The sequence below is a fragment of the Chiloscyllium punctatum genome, chromosome 2, assembly GCF_047496795.1.
Source record: "Chiloscyllium punctatum isolate Juve2018m chromosome 2, sChiPun1.3, whole genome shotgun sequence".
Taxonomy (NCBI): Eukaryota; Metazoa; Chordata; class Chondrichthyes; order Orectolobiformes; family Hemiscylliidae; genus Chiloscyllium; species Chiloscyllium punctatum.
In genome coordinates, this window is record NC_092740.1 from 13382024 (window position 1) to 13398700 (window position 16677).

The window sequence follows — 16677 nt, forward strand, 5'->3', positions numbered from 1 at the left end:
CTACCCGACCCATCTTATCCCTGTTCCTGAGCTAACCTGTCACTGCTGGGATATCTTGGAATGCATCAGTAGTGATGGTCCTGGCACTGACGCCATCTTTAAAGGTTTGTTGTGCACCTGGAAAAGTTCTGTCAGTCTATAAGACAAAGGAGCAGAATTCGGTCATTCGGCCCATCGACTCTGCTCTGCCATTGATTATGGCTGATATGTTTCTCAACCGCATTCTCCTCTCTTCTCCCTGTAACCCTTGACCTCCTTTACTAATCAGAAACCCATTTAGCTCTGTCTTAACTACACTCAATGACTTGGTCTCCATTGCCCTCTGCGGCAATGAGTTTCCAGATTCCCCACCCTCTGGCTGAAGAAATTCCTCCTCATCTCAGTTCGAAAGGATTGTCCCTTCACTCTGAGGCAGTGCTTTCAAGTCCCAGTCTCCTCTATGAGTGGAAACAGCTTCTCCAAATCTACTCTATCCAGGCCTGGCAATATTTGTTAGTTTCAGTCAGATTCCCCTCCATCTTTCTAAACTCCTCAACCTCTCCTCATATGGAAAACCCTCCAACCCTGGGATCGTTCTTGTAAACCTCCTCTGAACCCTCTCCAAGGCCAGCACATCCTTCCTTAGATATGGGGCCCAAAACTGCTCACAATATTCCAAATGCAGTCTGACCAGAGCCCTAAACAGCTTTGGCAGTGGATCCCTGTTCTTGTATTCTAGCCCTCTTGAAATGAGTGCTAACATTGCATTTGCCTTCCTAACTACCAACTGAACCTGCATGTTCATTTGAAGAGAATTCTGAGCTCGGACTCCCAAGTCCCTTTGTGCCTCAGATTTCCTAAGCCTCTCCCCATTTAGAAAACAGTCTATGCCGCTATTCCTCCGACCAAAATGAATAACCTCACACTTTCTCACACTGTCTTCCACCTGCCGCTTCTTTCCCCATTTTCCTAGCTTGTCCAAGTCCCACTTCCTCACCACTACCAGACCCTCCACCTAGCTTTGTGTCATCTGCAACTTTAGCAAAAATGCCCTCAGTTCCTTCACCCAAATGATTATTGTAAAACGTGAATAGCTGTGGTCCCAACACAGAGGCCTGCGGAACTCCACTAGTTACCGCCTGCCATCCCTTTATCCCCACTCTCTGCCTTCTGTCAGTCCTCTGTCCATGCGCCTAACACCATGGGCTCTTATCTAATTTGGCAGTCTCCTGTGTGGCACCTTGTCAAAGACCTTCTGGAAATCCAAATCCATCATGTTCACTGTCTCTCCTTTGTCTAACTTGCTCATTACCCCCTTAAAGAATATTGCTTTGGGAAAAATAGGCACAGCATTCCATAAATAGTATAAGAGCTGGCAAGTAATGTTAACATTGTACAAGACATTGGTTCGGCCACATTTAGAATACTGTGTACAGTTCTGGTCGCCACATTACCAAAAGGATGTGGACGCTTTGGAGAGGGTGCAGAGAAGGTTTACGAGGATGTTGCCTGGTATGGAAGGTGCGAGCTATGAAGAGAGGTTGAGTAGGTTAGGTTTATTTTCATTAGAAAAAAGGAGATTGTGGGGGGGTCCTGATGGAAGTATAAAAAATCATGGAGGGTATAGACAGGGTGGATAGACACAAGCTTTTTCCCAGGGTGAAGGATTCAATAACGAGAGGTTATGCTCTCAAGGTGAGAAGTGGAAAGTTTAAGGGGGATACACGCGGCAAGTACTTCACACAGAGTGTGGTGGGCATTTGGAACGCATTGCCAGCAGAGGTGGTAGATTCATTTAAGATTTGTCTGGACAGATGTATGAGGAGGTGGAGAGCAGAGGGATACAAATGCTTAGGAATTGACCGACAGGTTTAGACAGTACATTTGGATCGGCTCAGGCTTGGAGGGCCGAAGGGCTTATTCCTGGGCTGTAGATTTTCTTTGTTCTTTGTTCTTAGTGCATTGTTAGGGGAGGCTGGGAGAAAGTTATGAAGGGGTTTGACAGCCCATTCACCACCTTAAACGTCTCCTCCATCTATTATGGGGGCAATGTGCACTATTTACAGATCACCTTCATCAAATTCATGGCCTCTGCCACCTTGAAACACAATAGGAACATATCCGTGCACCCTCACCTCTGACCTGGAACTACATCACTGTTCCTTCACTGTCACTGGGTCCAAACCCTGAAACATCCTCCCCTGCTCCCTCCACCATCAGCCTTCTGTGTATCTGCATACACCAAGGACTGCAATGGTTCAAGAAGGTAGGGCGCCACCACCACCACCTTTTCCAGTTGATTGGGAGTAGACCATAAATCCTGGCCTTGCCTGTACCCATAGGGTGTAGCAGGGCTGCAGAACCAGTCCATACAACAGTCAAAATAAAATGGGTCTTCTAACTGGGAACTGTACCTGGCTGTAAGAGACGAGGACGAGGCCACACACGTGAAAATCTTAATCATTGCCATTTTACAAATGTCAGCTGCCGAACCTGCACAACATAGAACAAGATGAAGCAAGACTGTGTGAGTATAGACCGGCATTATCACATCATAGGCCTGTGCTAATATTTCAGTCCAGTCTGAGTCCTGTCCCTATTTTAGAATACAGAGTTGAATATTATCACTGTCTGTGTTAATAAGAAACGTCAAACGGGATTGGACAAGGTCCTCGCCCTGGAATTTGAATGCAGCTGTTGACCTATTTCATTTGAATGGGTTGCAGCCTCCACTGAGACAATGCTGGAAGGAATGAACATGCAAGTGTAAAGCAGCTGTCACTGATAAAGGCTTCCCAGCTTATACCTTTCACAATTTTGATACTATACAGTTCATGAACTCTGGTTAGACAGGAGATTCATCTTTTAATACATTGCCTACATGTCTCCCCCACTTCTCTCATTATTGGTCACCAACGTCCCTCACTCTCTCACTGTTGGTTACCAGGGGTGTTCCACAGGGACCTCTCCTCTTTGTGATTTTTAGAAATGACTTGGATGAGGAAGTGGAAGGGTGGGTTGGTAAGTTTGACAATGACAGAAATGTTGGTGGAGTTGTGGATAGTGTGGAGGGCTGTTGTAGGTTGCAACAGGACATTGACAGGATGCAGAACTGGGCTGATAAGTGGCAGATGGAGTTCAACCTGGAAAAGTGTGAAGTGGAAGATTGAATTTATTGCGGAATACAGGATTAAAGGCAGGGTTCTTGGCAGTGTGGAGGAACTGCAGGATCTTGGGGTCCATGTCCATACATCCCTCAAAGTTGCTACTCAAGTTGTTAACAAGGTGTACGGTGTGTTGGCTTTCATTAGCAGGGGAATTGAGTTTAAGAGTTGCAAGGGTATGCTGCAGCTCTATAGAGACCTGGTGAGACCACACTTGGAATACTGTATTCAGTTCTGGTCGCCTCATTATAGGAAGGGTATGGAAGCTTTAGAGAGGGTGCAGAGGAGATTTACCAGGATGCTGCCTGGACTGGAGGACATGTCTCATGAAGTAAGGTTGAGGGAGTGAGAGCTTTTCTCATTGGAGCAAGAAGGATGAGAGGTGACTTAATAGAGGTGTGCAAGATGACGAGAGGCATAGATAGAGTGGATAGCCAGAGACTTTTTCCCAGGGTGGAAATGGCTATCATAAGGGGGCATAACTTTAAGGTGTTTGGAGGAAGGTTTAAGTGAGATGTCAGAGGTGGGTTATTTACACAGAGACTGGTTGGTGTGTGGAATGCACTGCCAGTGGTAGTAGAGTCAGATACATTAGGGACATCGAAACGACTCTTGGATAGGCAAATGGAAGATAGTACAATGAAGGGTATGTAGGTTAGTCTGACCTTAGAGTAGGATAAAAGGTCAGCACAACATCAAGGGCCGAAGGGCGTGTACTGTTCTATGTTCTAAAATAACTCACTCTTTCACTATTGGTCTCCAACCTCTCCCACTCTCAGTACTGGTCACAGAAACATCCATAACTGGGAAAGACCACTCTCCCAACAACAAAACTGGCATTGCCCAGGTACGTCCTGTACACAAAAAGTAGAACAAATCCAACCTGGCTGATTACCGTCCCCATCAATGTACTCTCAATCATCAGTAAAGTGATGGAAGGAGTCATCATCAGTGCTATCAAGCAGCACCTGCTCAGCTATAACCTGCTCAGTGACGCCCAGTTTGAGTTCTGCCACGGCCACTCAGCTCCTGATCTCAACACAGCCTTGGTTCAAACCTGGACAACAGAGCTGAATTCCAGAAGGGAGGAGAGAGTGACAGCCATTGACATCATCTGACGGAGTGTGGCATCTAGGAACCCTATCAAAACTGGAGATAATGAGAATCAGGTGGAAAACTGTCCGCTGGCTGGAGTCACACCTGACACATGGGAAGGTGGTTGTATTTATTGGGAGGAAATCTGCCGTCTTTATCTGGCCTGACCTGTATGTGGCTCCAGACCCACAACAATGTAGTTGGCTGTTAAATGTCCCCTGGATAATAAATGCTGGCTGAGCCAGTACCAATATGCGAACAAATGAGTCACTATAGAAATCCTGGAGGTTGAGTACATCAGTAAATCGGAACCAGAGCTCCTAGAACTCTGCTGAATTTCCTGTTCTTACCTTGTACCACAAAGTTGACGGCCTGTCTTTCTGCCTGATTTCGAGAGGTGTAATCATACGAGTTGATGTGAGGCAATGGTCTCTTGCGTCCCATTAATGAAACAGAATAGCCTGTTGGAATAAGATAACAAGAGAAGGGTGAACACTGTTGACCTGCAGCCAATAGTATGGCACTAAGGTCAATCATTCATTCACCACATGAATGGATGAGGCCAGACCTGCAGCAAAGTGCTTAGCTCTTCACTCTCCTTGGAAATGGCCAAGTGACGACCAGTCACATCAACCACTCTAGACAAAGCATTGTGGGTATATCTACCTCATGGGCTGCCGCGGTTCAAGAGGGCAGCTTACCATCATCACCTTCTCACGAGTCACTTACAACCCGAGAACAAGTCAATATTAAAACATAATTACTGTTGATAGTACAAGCTGATGGCTGAGGGGGATATACTGGCCAGGACATTTGGAAAACTCCTCTGCTTTCCTTTGGGTAGAGTCTAGGAGAAAGTGAGGACTGCAGATGTTGGAGATCAGAGTTGAGAGTGTGGTGCTTGGAAAAGCACAACAGGTCAGGCAGCATCCGAGGAGCAAGCCCAGAAATGTCGATTCTCCTGCTCCTCAGATGCTGCCTGAGTTGCTGTGCTTTTCCAGCACTACACTCTTGACGTTGTATAGAGTCTGTCCACCTCAACCTGAGGGATAAGATGGTGCCATTACTGTAATGTCGCTAGAGTATAATCAGGAGACCTAGGTTAACGCTGTTTGGACAAAGATTCAAATGTTACCACAGGAGCTGTTGGCATTCAAATTCAATTCATCATAATATTCTAAACTAATCCCTCTGCCTGCACACAGTCCTGTTCTTTGACTGTTCACACACATTCTCCTTTAAACCCTCCCCCTCTCAACTTAAACCTATGCCCCTAGTATTTGATATTTTCACCCTTGACTAAAGGCTATCACCAGCCTCTCATAATTTTATATACTTCTATCAGGTCGATGTTCTAGTGAAAACAATCCAAGTTTATCCGACCTCTCCTTATAGCTAATGTGCTCCAATCCAGGCAACACCCTGATAAATCTCTTTTGCATCCTCTCCAAAGTCTCCACATCCTTCCTGTAGCGTGCTGACCAGAACTGCATACAGTACTCCAAAAATGGAGTATGTTTGCAGATGAAATGAAAGTTGATGGAATTGTGGGTAGTGAGGATTTTATACAGCTTCAACATGACTTACCAACTTTTATACTCAATATCCTGACCAATGAAGGTAAACACGCCAAACACTTTACTACCTTATTCACTTGTGTTGACACTTTCAGGGTGCTATAGACATCCCCCCCAAGATCCCTCTGTAGATTAATGCTGCTCAGGGTCTTGCCATTTACTGTAGACTTTCATCTTACATTTGACTTCCCAAAATGCATCACCTTACATTTGTCAGATTAAACTCCATCTTCCATTTCTTCACCCAGCTTTCCAACTGATCGACATCCTGCTGTATTCTCTGATGACCTTCCTCAGTACCCACAATTCCATCAATTCTCATTTCATCTGCAAACATACTCCACCTCTATTTTCTCCAACTTATTTATACATAACACAGACATCAGAGGTCCCAGAACTGATCCTTCCAGAACACCACTGGTCATAGACCTTCAGTCAGAAAAACACGCTTCCACAATGACTCTCTGTCTTCCATGACCAAGACAATTTTGCATCCAACTTACCAGCTCACCATGTGACTTAATCTTCTGGACCAGCCCACCACGAAAGATCATGTCAAATGCTTTAGTAAAGTCCATGTAGACAATATCTACTGCCCTACCCTCATCAATCATCTTTGTCACTTCCTCAAAAGAACTTGTCAGACAGGACCTCCCTCCAACGCCATGTGGATTAGCCCTAAGTCCACTCTTCTCCAAATGTGTGTAATTCCTGTCCCTAAAAACCTTCTCCAGTAATTGTGGAAGGCTGACCTTAGCCAACAATGCCCTCATCCCATGAAGGAATAAAGGTATACAAATTAGATTGGATAGCTCTTTATGAGCTGGGACAGAAATGATGGGCTGAATAGCCTCACTTGTGCTGTAAGTCTATGGAATTAATGGTGAGTCTATGAAATTCATTGCCAGTGAAGGATGTGGAGGTCAGGTCATTGAGTATATTTAAAATGGAGATAGATAGGTTCTTGATTTTCAGGGGGATCAAGTGTTATGAGGAGAAAGCAGGAGAATGGGGTTGAGAAACTTATCAACCATGATTGAATAGTGGGGCAGACTTGATGGGCTGAATGGCCTAAATTTCTGCTGCTATGTCTTATTGTCTTATGGTCTACAATATAATGTGCCCATGTTAGTATAGGAGCTGTGTCCGCTGCTGGAGTTGGAGTGAGCAGGATTGGAAGCTGTCACTCTGCACCTTGTTGTTTTTAATCTAGCCGGGTGGTGGTTGACATTAACATTGGGCACTTGACGTGTGAAAACATTTGATTACCCAAGGGTTAGCGAACACCAGAAGGCAGCTACTTTTCTTCTAACTGTTCAGGGGGGCAGCCAATTTATTGGATTTCCAGCTGAAATCTTTTGTTTCGGAAAAGCAGTGAGCTTTTGTGCACATGGCTTTGGGCAGGAGACAAGAGTTCTTGAAAGTTAAGCCTTTTGAGTCCTATGTGAATGAGGTGACCTGGTTGTATCATGTATAGCTTCTCGAGACGGAGCTCAGAATCAGACAAAAGCCTTTTCAGCTACATCAGAGAGAAGCACTCACAATCAGATCTCAAGTTACAGAGCTCCTGAGCACCAGCCACTGGTCTTTACCTCATGATCCACAATGTTCCCTTCAGTGGGACAGTTCATATTACTCCTTTCTCATGCACGCTGAGAGTCTGACGATCTCCAGTCTCTGGGAAGCAGCTTAATTTGTCCTTTCATTAGAAAGTGTTTTGAATGCCGATTCTCCTGAAACACAGTGGTGATTGTCCAGGCTTCCAGCTAAGGATGGTGTTCTTCTTCCCAGAGTAACCTTGTTGCCAACTTCACACATTCATTGTGTATTACCCAATGGTAAGGCTGGCACTGAGACATCAGTCTAAGGAGAACATCAGCCTCCTGCTCAATGGAAACACCTCTCTGTCAGCTCCTGCTGTGCTCTCAAGGTTACAGGGACCCCATGGCCAAGAGGAAGGCTGCTAGCAAGAGGGGATCGTCTCACCCCATGCAGAACGTGATGCAGCAGAGGGACAATGGCCTAGTGGTGACTGTCTAGTGGAATTATTGCTGGACTGCTAATCCAGAGATCCATGTAATGTTCTGGGGACAGGGGTTCAAATCCTGCCATGGCAGATGGTGAAATTTGAACTCAATTAAAAATTCTGGAATTAAGAGTCTAATGATGAGCATGAAATCATCGTTGAAAAAGCCCATCTGGTTCATTCATGTCCTTCAGGGAAGGAAACTGCCATCCTTACCTGGTCTGGATGACATGTGACTCCAGACCCATAGCAACGTGAGTTAATTAGGAATGTGCAATAAATTCTGATCCAACCAGCGGCACCCATATCCCATGGATAAAGAAAACAGGAAAAGAATTAATTGGTTATCTGTATAACTGAGTGAAAATGGTTTCCTTTGCCTAGTAGATTTGAACTCAAAGAAAGAATGATCAGACAGAATGGAAAAGGAGGCAGAGAAAAGATGGTAAGGAAAAGAAGAAGAGGAATACAGAAAAAACAATGTAGAGGAAAATCAAAAGAGTGAAGGGAAGGAATTTGGGAATGGGAAATGTGAAAATCTGATTTGGGACCATAAAGACTGGAGCATCCACAAAGACAGCAGATTGGAGCTGGTGTCAATTTAACGCGCCCCACCCACATGCCACAGCCACAGTGTGGGAGGAGGAGGGTTAAAACTCCAGAGTGTGGCTTTGATGAATAAGTTCAGATTGAAAGGGTGAGTGTTTGGGTTAGATTGAGAATGACAGCCACCTCTTCATGATTGACTGTAGTCTCTCTCTCTCTCCCACGGGTCATGAAACAATACGACAATAGACCCGCTAGCTGTTTGACATGATGACTGCCAAGTGCTGTACCTCAGAGAAGCAGGAAGAAAACCAGATATTTAACTCATCCATGCCGACCAGATATTTTAAACTGACTTAGTTCCATTCTCCAGCATTTGCCCCATATCCCCTCAAACCCTTCCTATTCATAAACCCATCCAGATGCCTTTTGAATGTTGCATTCCACAACTTTCTCTGGCAGCTCATTCCATACATGCAGTACCCTCTGTGTGAAAAAGCTACCCTCAGGTTCTTTATAAATCTTTCCTCTCTCGCCTTAAACCTATACTGTCCAGATCCCCGTCGGAAAAGACCTTGTCCATTCACCCTATCCTTGTCCCTCATGATTTTATAAACCTCCATAAGGTCACCCCTCAGTCTCCAACATTCCAGGGAAAATAGCCCTAGCCTATTCAACTGCTCCCTATAGCTCAAACCTTTCAGTCCCAGCAACATCCTTGTAAATCTTTTCTGCACCCTGTCAAGTTTAACAATGTCCTTCCTATTGAAGGGTGACCAGAATTGCGTGTAATATTCTAAAAGTAGCCTTACAAATGCTCTGTACAGCTGCAACACGATGTCCCAACTTCTAAACTCAACGTTCTCACCAAAGAAGGCAGGAGAACGAAATGCTTCCTTCACACGCAACTCCATTTTCAAGGAACTATGTACCTGCATCCCTAGATCGTTTTGTTCAATGACACTCCCTAGGATTTTGGTCTCCCTTTCTGAGGAAGGATGTTCTTGCTATGGAAAGGGTGCAATGACGGTTTACCAGGCTGATTCCTGGGATGGCAGGACTGACATAGGAAGAGAGACTGGAGCAATTAGGAGCATATTGACTGGAGATTAGAAGAGGGCAGATCTTAAATTAAATTCCAAGAGGATTAGGCAGGCTAAATGCAGGAAGGCTGTTCCAGATGACCAGGGAGTCCAGAACCGGGGGTCACAGTTCAAGGATATGGGATAGCCCATTTGGGACTGAGGTGCAGAGAAATGTCTTCACCCAGAGAGTGGTGAGCCTCTGGAATTCACTACCACAGAAAGTGGCTGAATCCAAAATATTTAAAGAAGGAGTTAAATCTAATTCTTTGGGCTAAAAGAGTCGAAGTGTGTGGGGAGACTGAGTTGGGATAACCAGCCATGATCATAGTGAATGGGGAAGCAGGCTCGAAGGGCCGAATGGCTTACTCCTGCTCCTATTTTCTACATTTCTACGTTTTTATTTATTGTTGGGACTTGCTGTTCAGCAATTGAGCGTGACATGAGGAAAAGGAGACAGTTTTGGAAACAGATAATGTTCTACTGCAGTATTTCCCAAACTCATTTTCCCGCTGTGACACAATTGTGAGTTGATGCAAGCCTTCAGTGTGGCCTTTGGCCAGCACAGTTTCTGTACTGTTACAATGCTGTGATGGGACTGGAGGTTTAACGGGGAATGTCAGGGATGAGGAGTGTGGAATGTGGTGGCAAGATTGAGGACCTGAACGAGGAGAGGGAAGTCGGAGACAGAGCAATGAGTCAGCAGCATGGCTGAGTCAAACCTGAAGTTTTGGAGATAGGGGTTTTCAATAGCAGGCCAATCTTGTAAAAGAAAGCCATTGATAATTATCAGCCACCCTGGGGCCAGGAAGGAGAGTTGGCTGGAAGGGGTTGACTGGTGGTGGAATTGAGGGAGTGAAAGCTGAATTGAAATGGATAAGGTCCCTTCAGAAGGAAGGGCAGGAAGGTGCCACAAGATGGATAATCTGAGTGACAATGAGTGGGGTCTGCATCAGCTCAAGCAAGAGTTAGCAGGAGCAGCACCGAATGATGCTCAAGATTAGAACTCCCAGTCAGATGATAAGCCTAAGTCTTGCAGTTGTAAGCTCAATAGCAATGGTTGCCGTGGGGATTTGACTAAATGCTGAAAGCTGCATGGCCCCTTTCAATCATCAGAATCATTATTCAAGCAGGCAGGGCCGAACTGAATGAAGCCCAAGGCCTGAACGCTAGATGGAAAATCCCTGTGGAGATGTAGGTGCTGATAATAACTCAAACACCCAGCAAATGTAGCAACCACACCAGCTCGCCCTGTACCTATGAAAGTATACCTTGCTGGTGACATTGTTGTATGGTTCTCTGAGTGAAAGTGCGGACTTCCTTGTACTTCTGTAGGAAGCTTTCAATGAATTGACTGGCTTGGCCTGCAGAGATTCCCAGGCATTCAGATAAACGTTCACAACCTATGAGCACAAACAGAATATAATTAACAAATAGAAGTGACTTGTTTGATGTTAAGATGACTTCTTTTTGATCTCCTCACAGACCATTGATTACGATCAAAGTCTGTTTCCTCTCATATTGACTAATCCTTAACATAACAGCCTGGGGATTATCTGTTTATAATGTCACTGACACTGTGCCTTTAATGCAAAATTGCACCATTGATTTTGTTTAATGGATGATGCAAGTGAGTCCTGGAACTCCCTCCCTAACGGCACTGAGGGGTATTCAACACCACGTGGACTACAACGGTTCAGGAAAGCAGCTCATTACCATCTCCTTCAGGACAGTTAGGATGAGCAATAAGGGCTGGCTCAGCTAGTAACACCCACATGCTGTAAATTCATTTTAAGAGACATGTTTGCATGATTGACTGTTGAATGTGCTAGAATTTTCCAATGCACACTTTTTTAAGAAGTTAATTTCAGGATGAGTTTGCACAGAATCACTCTCTGCAGCATGGTATTAAGTTTTGGTTTTCTATTATTGTCAGTATTGACCTTTGGCGGGATGTTACTCATGCACATTAACAGCACAGAGGTGGAACGAGTGGAGAGTGTTAAGCTCCTGGGAGTGGTCGTCCACGACAAGCTTTCTTAGACCCTTCATGTGGATGCACTGGTTACAAAGGCCCACCGATGTCTCCTCTTCCTCAGGCAGCTGAGGAAATTTGGCATGACAGCTAATACCCCTGCCAACTTTTATAGGTGCGCCATCTAGAGCATTCTGTCTAGATGTATCACTACCTGGTATGGCAACTGTACCATTCATGATCGGAGACGGTTACAGAGAGTGGTGAACCCGGCCCGGGCAATCACAAAGACAAACCTCCCATCTACAGAATCCATCCACCAGGCCCGCTGTCAAGGAAAGGCCGACAGCATTCTCAAAGATCCATCCCACCCTGGCAATGGTTTTCTACAACCTCTACCATCGGGGAGAAGGTACAGAAGCCTGAATACACTCACCAGCTGGTTTCGAAACAACAGTTTCTACCCTACTGTTGTTAGAATACTGAATGGACTCACAAACTCCTAACATTCTCCTGTAACTGTGTTTTTGTTTTTGCTGTTGTTTCTCTATTATTTACTTATCTATACTACTTAACTCTGTGATCTGCCTGTATTGCTCACTAGACAAAGCTTTTCACTGTGCCTCAGTACATGTGACAATCAATTCAATTCAATACCTCAGGAAGGATCTATTTGTTTCAGATAGAGCAGAATGATTGGCTGATGTAAAGGGGTTTTGCCTTTGAGGAGTGCCTGAGTACACGAGGTCTATTCCCTTCATAGAATCCTTACAGTGCAGAAGGAGGCCATCCAGCTTCACACCGACCCCTCAGGAAAGCATCCCACCCAGACCCACTCCCCTACCCTAGAAACCCACCTTTCCCATGGCTAACCCACCTCGCTTGCACTAAGCTGGACTCTATGGGCAATTCATCATGGTCAATCCACCTAACCTGCACATCTTTGGACGGTGGGAGGAAATCGGAGCACCCAGAGGAAATCCATGCAGACACAGGGAGAATACGCAAGCTCCACAATAGACAGTTCCTGAGCACGGAATCGAACCCGGTTCCCCGGCGCTATGAGGCAGCAGTAATAACAACCCCTCCAGAAGGAAAATCAGTGAAACTGGTGAGTGAGACTAGTCCAACCATCTTGTATATACTTCGAAATAGGTTGTGTACCTAAATTTCTAACTATTACTGTTTATTGTTCTTACATTTCTCTTCCCTCTGAGTTGGAGTTGTGAAAAATGAGGGCTGAGCTTGTTCAAACGTAAATATCTTCAGAGGTTTGTCATGATGTTGTTTCACCTGGGACCTGGAGAATCAAGAGCAACGGAATGCAGTCTCAGGAATGAGGACCTGCTTATTTCGGGCTGAGATGCGGAGAGGTTCCTTGACTCAAAGGGTTGTGAATTTTCCACCCAGAGGATTGCTAATACTGTTGAGTTGGAACAAGGAGAGACAGCTCAGGTGAGAGACAATGGGTGCCTGATCAGAGAATGGCCTTTTGGCTAATTATTATGATTAGGTTAGCAAGGGAGATGACAAGGTCACGAGCTGCCAGTGAATATGGGTCAGGGAGAAATTTAGGGAGGATAAGGAGTCTGGTGAACTCAACCAGAAGGAGAACTTGATCAGCTGCAAAGGAGGTTGAAATCACTTAAAGATAAGAACGATACCCACGTTCATTTTCCAGTAGATCTTTCATTCCAATGAATATGATACCTTCCAGGATATATCGGGACAATCATGGATGCAAAGATCATGAATGAGTTGTATCACATATTATGTGATGACAGAAGCATCATTTATATGGAAATATTATTTTTGAAAATTGGATTTTAAAATGGAGGCAGTTGGTTGCTGGTTACTTCGAGTCATACAGCACGGAAACAGGCCCTTCGGTCCAACCAGTCCATGCTGAACATAATCCTAAACTAAACTAGTCCCACCTGCCTGCTGCTGGCACATATCCCTCCAAACCTTTCCTATTCATGTACTTATTCAAACATCTTTTAAATGCTGTAATTGTACCCCCATCCACCACTTCCTCAGGAAGTTCATTCCAAATGCGAGCCACCCCCTGTGTGTAAAATAATTGCCCCACATCTCATTTTTAAATCTTTCTCCTCTCAGAGAGTCCTCCCGACTAAGTCCAGCACTTTGTCAGAAACCAGATCCCTGTGTTAATGGAAGCATGTTCATACTGTTGGGTTTTGATAGGTAGGCTAAGCCATTATCTTTGGTTTCAGTTGCTACAACACTGAGGGCAACAGTGCACTGGAAATAAAGTCCTAGAATTGATCACAAATGTGAAATATGACCAACATAATTATTCAGGTGGTTTCCACGTATGGAGTCAGCTATTACGAGGGGGCATAGCTTTAAATTAAGGGGTGGCAGGTATAGGACAGATGTTAGGGGTAGATTCTTTACTCAGCGAGTCGTGAGTTCATGGAATGCCCTGCCAGTTGCAGTGGTGGACTCTCCCTCTTTATGGGCATTTAAATGGGCATTGGATAGGTATATGTAGGATAGTGGGCTAGTGTAGGTTAGGTGGGCTTGGATCGGCGCAACATCGAGGGCCAAAGGGCCTGTACTGCGCTGTATTGTTCTATTCTATTGTATTCTATTCTATTGCCTGAGTGTTACCAATATCTAAGAAAAACGAAAATCACATCAGGTTTCAGCTATGAAGAAGAAAACTAATCTTATTTATCATAACAATTATATCCTCCAACATGTGGCAAAATGGATTATTAATTCCTTATGCGGACTTAACTACACATGCTTTAAAGTGAAACACACAAACAGGAATTCACAGACAGACAGAATAGATGTGAGACAGTTTTTGGGGAATATCGTGGGCGGAATATACAGGCAAAAACAGTCGATGGATCAAGAGTCCAAACTGTAAGGGAGAATTGTTCTTGACTACAGTGATCCTCAATATGGGAATCTTTCAGCTGGACTTAGGTCTTGGCTTGAGTAAGACTTTTTCTCCTTTCAAGGATTCAAAGTGTCATTTCTTTTTCACTCATAGAGGAAAGAGAGAGAGAGCACAATCTCACTTGCTTGGAGGTTTTTGCAGGTCTCAGTCTAACTGCTCTTTCTCTCCTTTTTTTTTGCTGTGACAAAATAGCACTTACAATTAATCCAAAGATAGAGATTCCATTAAAAAAAAACACTCAACTATAATCTCCCCTGGGGTTGTGTCTCAGATAGAATAAGTTGTAAAAAGGCAAAAAGGGCAAAAGACATCTTTGCATACAACCTTTCTTGGAATGTGAACGGGGAATAAAACCCAACTATAGCTCCCACTGAATGTTTGCTAGCATTGGTATAGTGGTTTGGGACTGATTTCTATTGTGCTAAAGTGTGCAAAGGAGGGACATAGCTCAGAACATCCACTGATCAACCCCATGACTACAGGTAAAGAGAAATAAAGTCTCTCTCTCTCCAAATGATCAAAACAAAACTGCTGGAGAAAGAAACTGCAAAGCCAGAAAGAATTACTCAACTGTCAAAGTAAGAGCTACTGGTATCCCCACTTAAACAGCCTCAGAATATTTACAGTCAAGCCAAAGACCGATTCATATACACTTAACCTTCGTTTTATTTTTTGGACTCAGCTATCATCGCTAATTTATATATTTGCACGTCTCATGAACTTTTCCCAAATCTTAATAACTAATAAACAGACATTTTATTTTAGTCAAGAAAGCTTATTTAAATTGGCTCACTTTAGAACATGAGGTTCGACGTTTCGGGCATGAGCCCTTCTTCAGGAATGAGGAAAGTGTGTCCAGCAGGCTAAGATAAAAGGTAGGGAGGAGGGACTTGGGGGAGGGGCGTTGGAAATGCGATAGGTGGAAGGAGGTTACAGTGAGGGTGATAGGCCGGAGTGGGGGTGGGGGCGGAGAGGTCAGGAAGAAGATTGCAGGTTAGGAAGGTGGTGCTGAGTTCGAGGGTTGGGACTGAGACAAGGTGGGGGGAGGGGAAATGAGGAAACTGGAGATATCCGAGTTCATCCCTTGTGGTTGGAGGGTTCCTAGGCAGAAGATGAGGCGCGCTTCCTCCAACCATCGTGTTGCTATGGTCTGGCGATGGAGGACCCCAAGGTCCTGCATGTCCTTGGTGGAGTGGGAGGGGGAGTTGAAGTGTTGAGCCACGGGGTGGTTGGGTTGGTTGGTCCAGGTGTCCCAGAGGTGTTCTCTGAAACGTTCCGCAAGTAGGCGGCCTGTCTCCCCAATATAGAGGAGGCCACATTGGGTGCAGCGGACGCAGTAAATGATGTGTGTGGAGGTGCAGGTGAATTTGTGGTGGATATGGAAGGATCCCTTTGGCTTGGAGGGAAGTAAGGGGGGGAGGTGTGGGCGCAAGTTTTGCATTTCTTGCGGTTGCAGGGGAAGGTGCCAGGAGTGGAGGTTGGGTTGGTGGGGGGTGTGGACCTGACGAGGGAGTCACGGAGGGAGTGGTCTTTTCGGAACGCTGATAGGGAAGGGGAGGGAAATATATCCCTGGTGGTGGGGTCAGTTTGGAGGTGGCGGAAATGATGACAGATGATACGCTGTACATGGAGGTTGGTGGGGTGGTAGGTGAGGACCAGTGGGGTTCTGTCCTGGTGGCGATTGGAGGGGCGGGGCTCAAGTGCAGAGGAGCGGGAAGTGGAGGAGATGTGGTGGAGAGCATCGTCGACCATGTCTGGGGGGAAACTGCAGTCTTTGAAGAAAGAGGCCATCTGGGTTGTTTGGTATTGGAACTGATCCTCCTGGGAGCAGATGCGGCGGAGACGAAGGAATTGGGAATATGGGATGGTGTTTTTACGGGGGGGGGGGGGGTGGAAGGTTAGGACAAGTGGGGTTCTGTCCTGGTGGCGATTGTAAAAATGCCATCCAGTATTCCCAATTCCTTCGTCTCCGTCGCATCTGCTCCCAGGACGACCAATTCCATTACCGAACAACCCAGATGGCCTCTTTCTTCAAAGACCGCAACTTCCCCCCAGACATGGTCGATGGTGCTCTCCACCACATCTCCACCACTTCCCGTTCCTCCGCCCTTGAGCCCCGCCCCTCCAATCGCCACCAGGACAGAACCCCACTGATCCTCACCTACCACCCCACCAACCTCCATATACATCATATCATCCGTCATCATTTCCGCCACCTCCAAACTGACCCCAACACCAGGGATATATTTCCCTCCCCTCCCCTATCAGCATTCCGAAAAGACCACTCCCTCCGTGACT

At 45.4% G+C, this 16677-nt stretch overlaps 1 protein-coding gene across 1 annotated transcript in view; it reads right to left on the reverse strand.

The window, feature by feature from the left end:
* Nucleotides 1–16677, reverse strand: part of poln (polymerase (DNA directed) nu) — a 278171-nt gene that overhangs the window by 20107 nt on the left and 241387 nt on the right. The window contains exons 9-11 of the mRNA XM_072592605.1: nucleotides 10741–10872; nucleotides 4589–4699; nucleotides 2394–2472 (exon numbers count right to left, since the gene is read on the reverse strand). Of these exons, the coding sequence (XP_072448706.1) occupies nucleotides 2394–2472; nucleotides 4589–4699; nucleotides 10741–10872 (322 nt within the window). The remainder of the gene's footprint in view (nucleotides 1–2393; nucleotides 2473–4588; nucleotides 4700–10740; nucleotides 10873–16677) is intronic.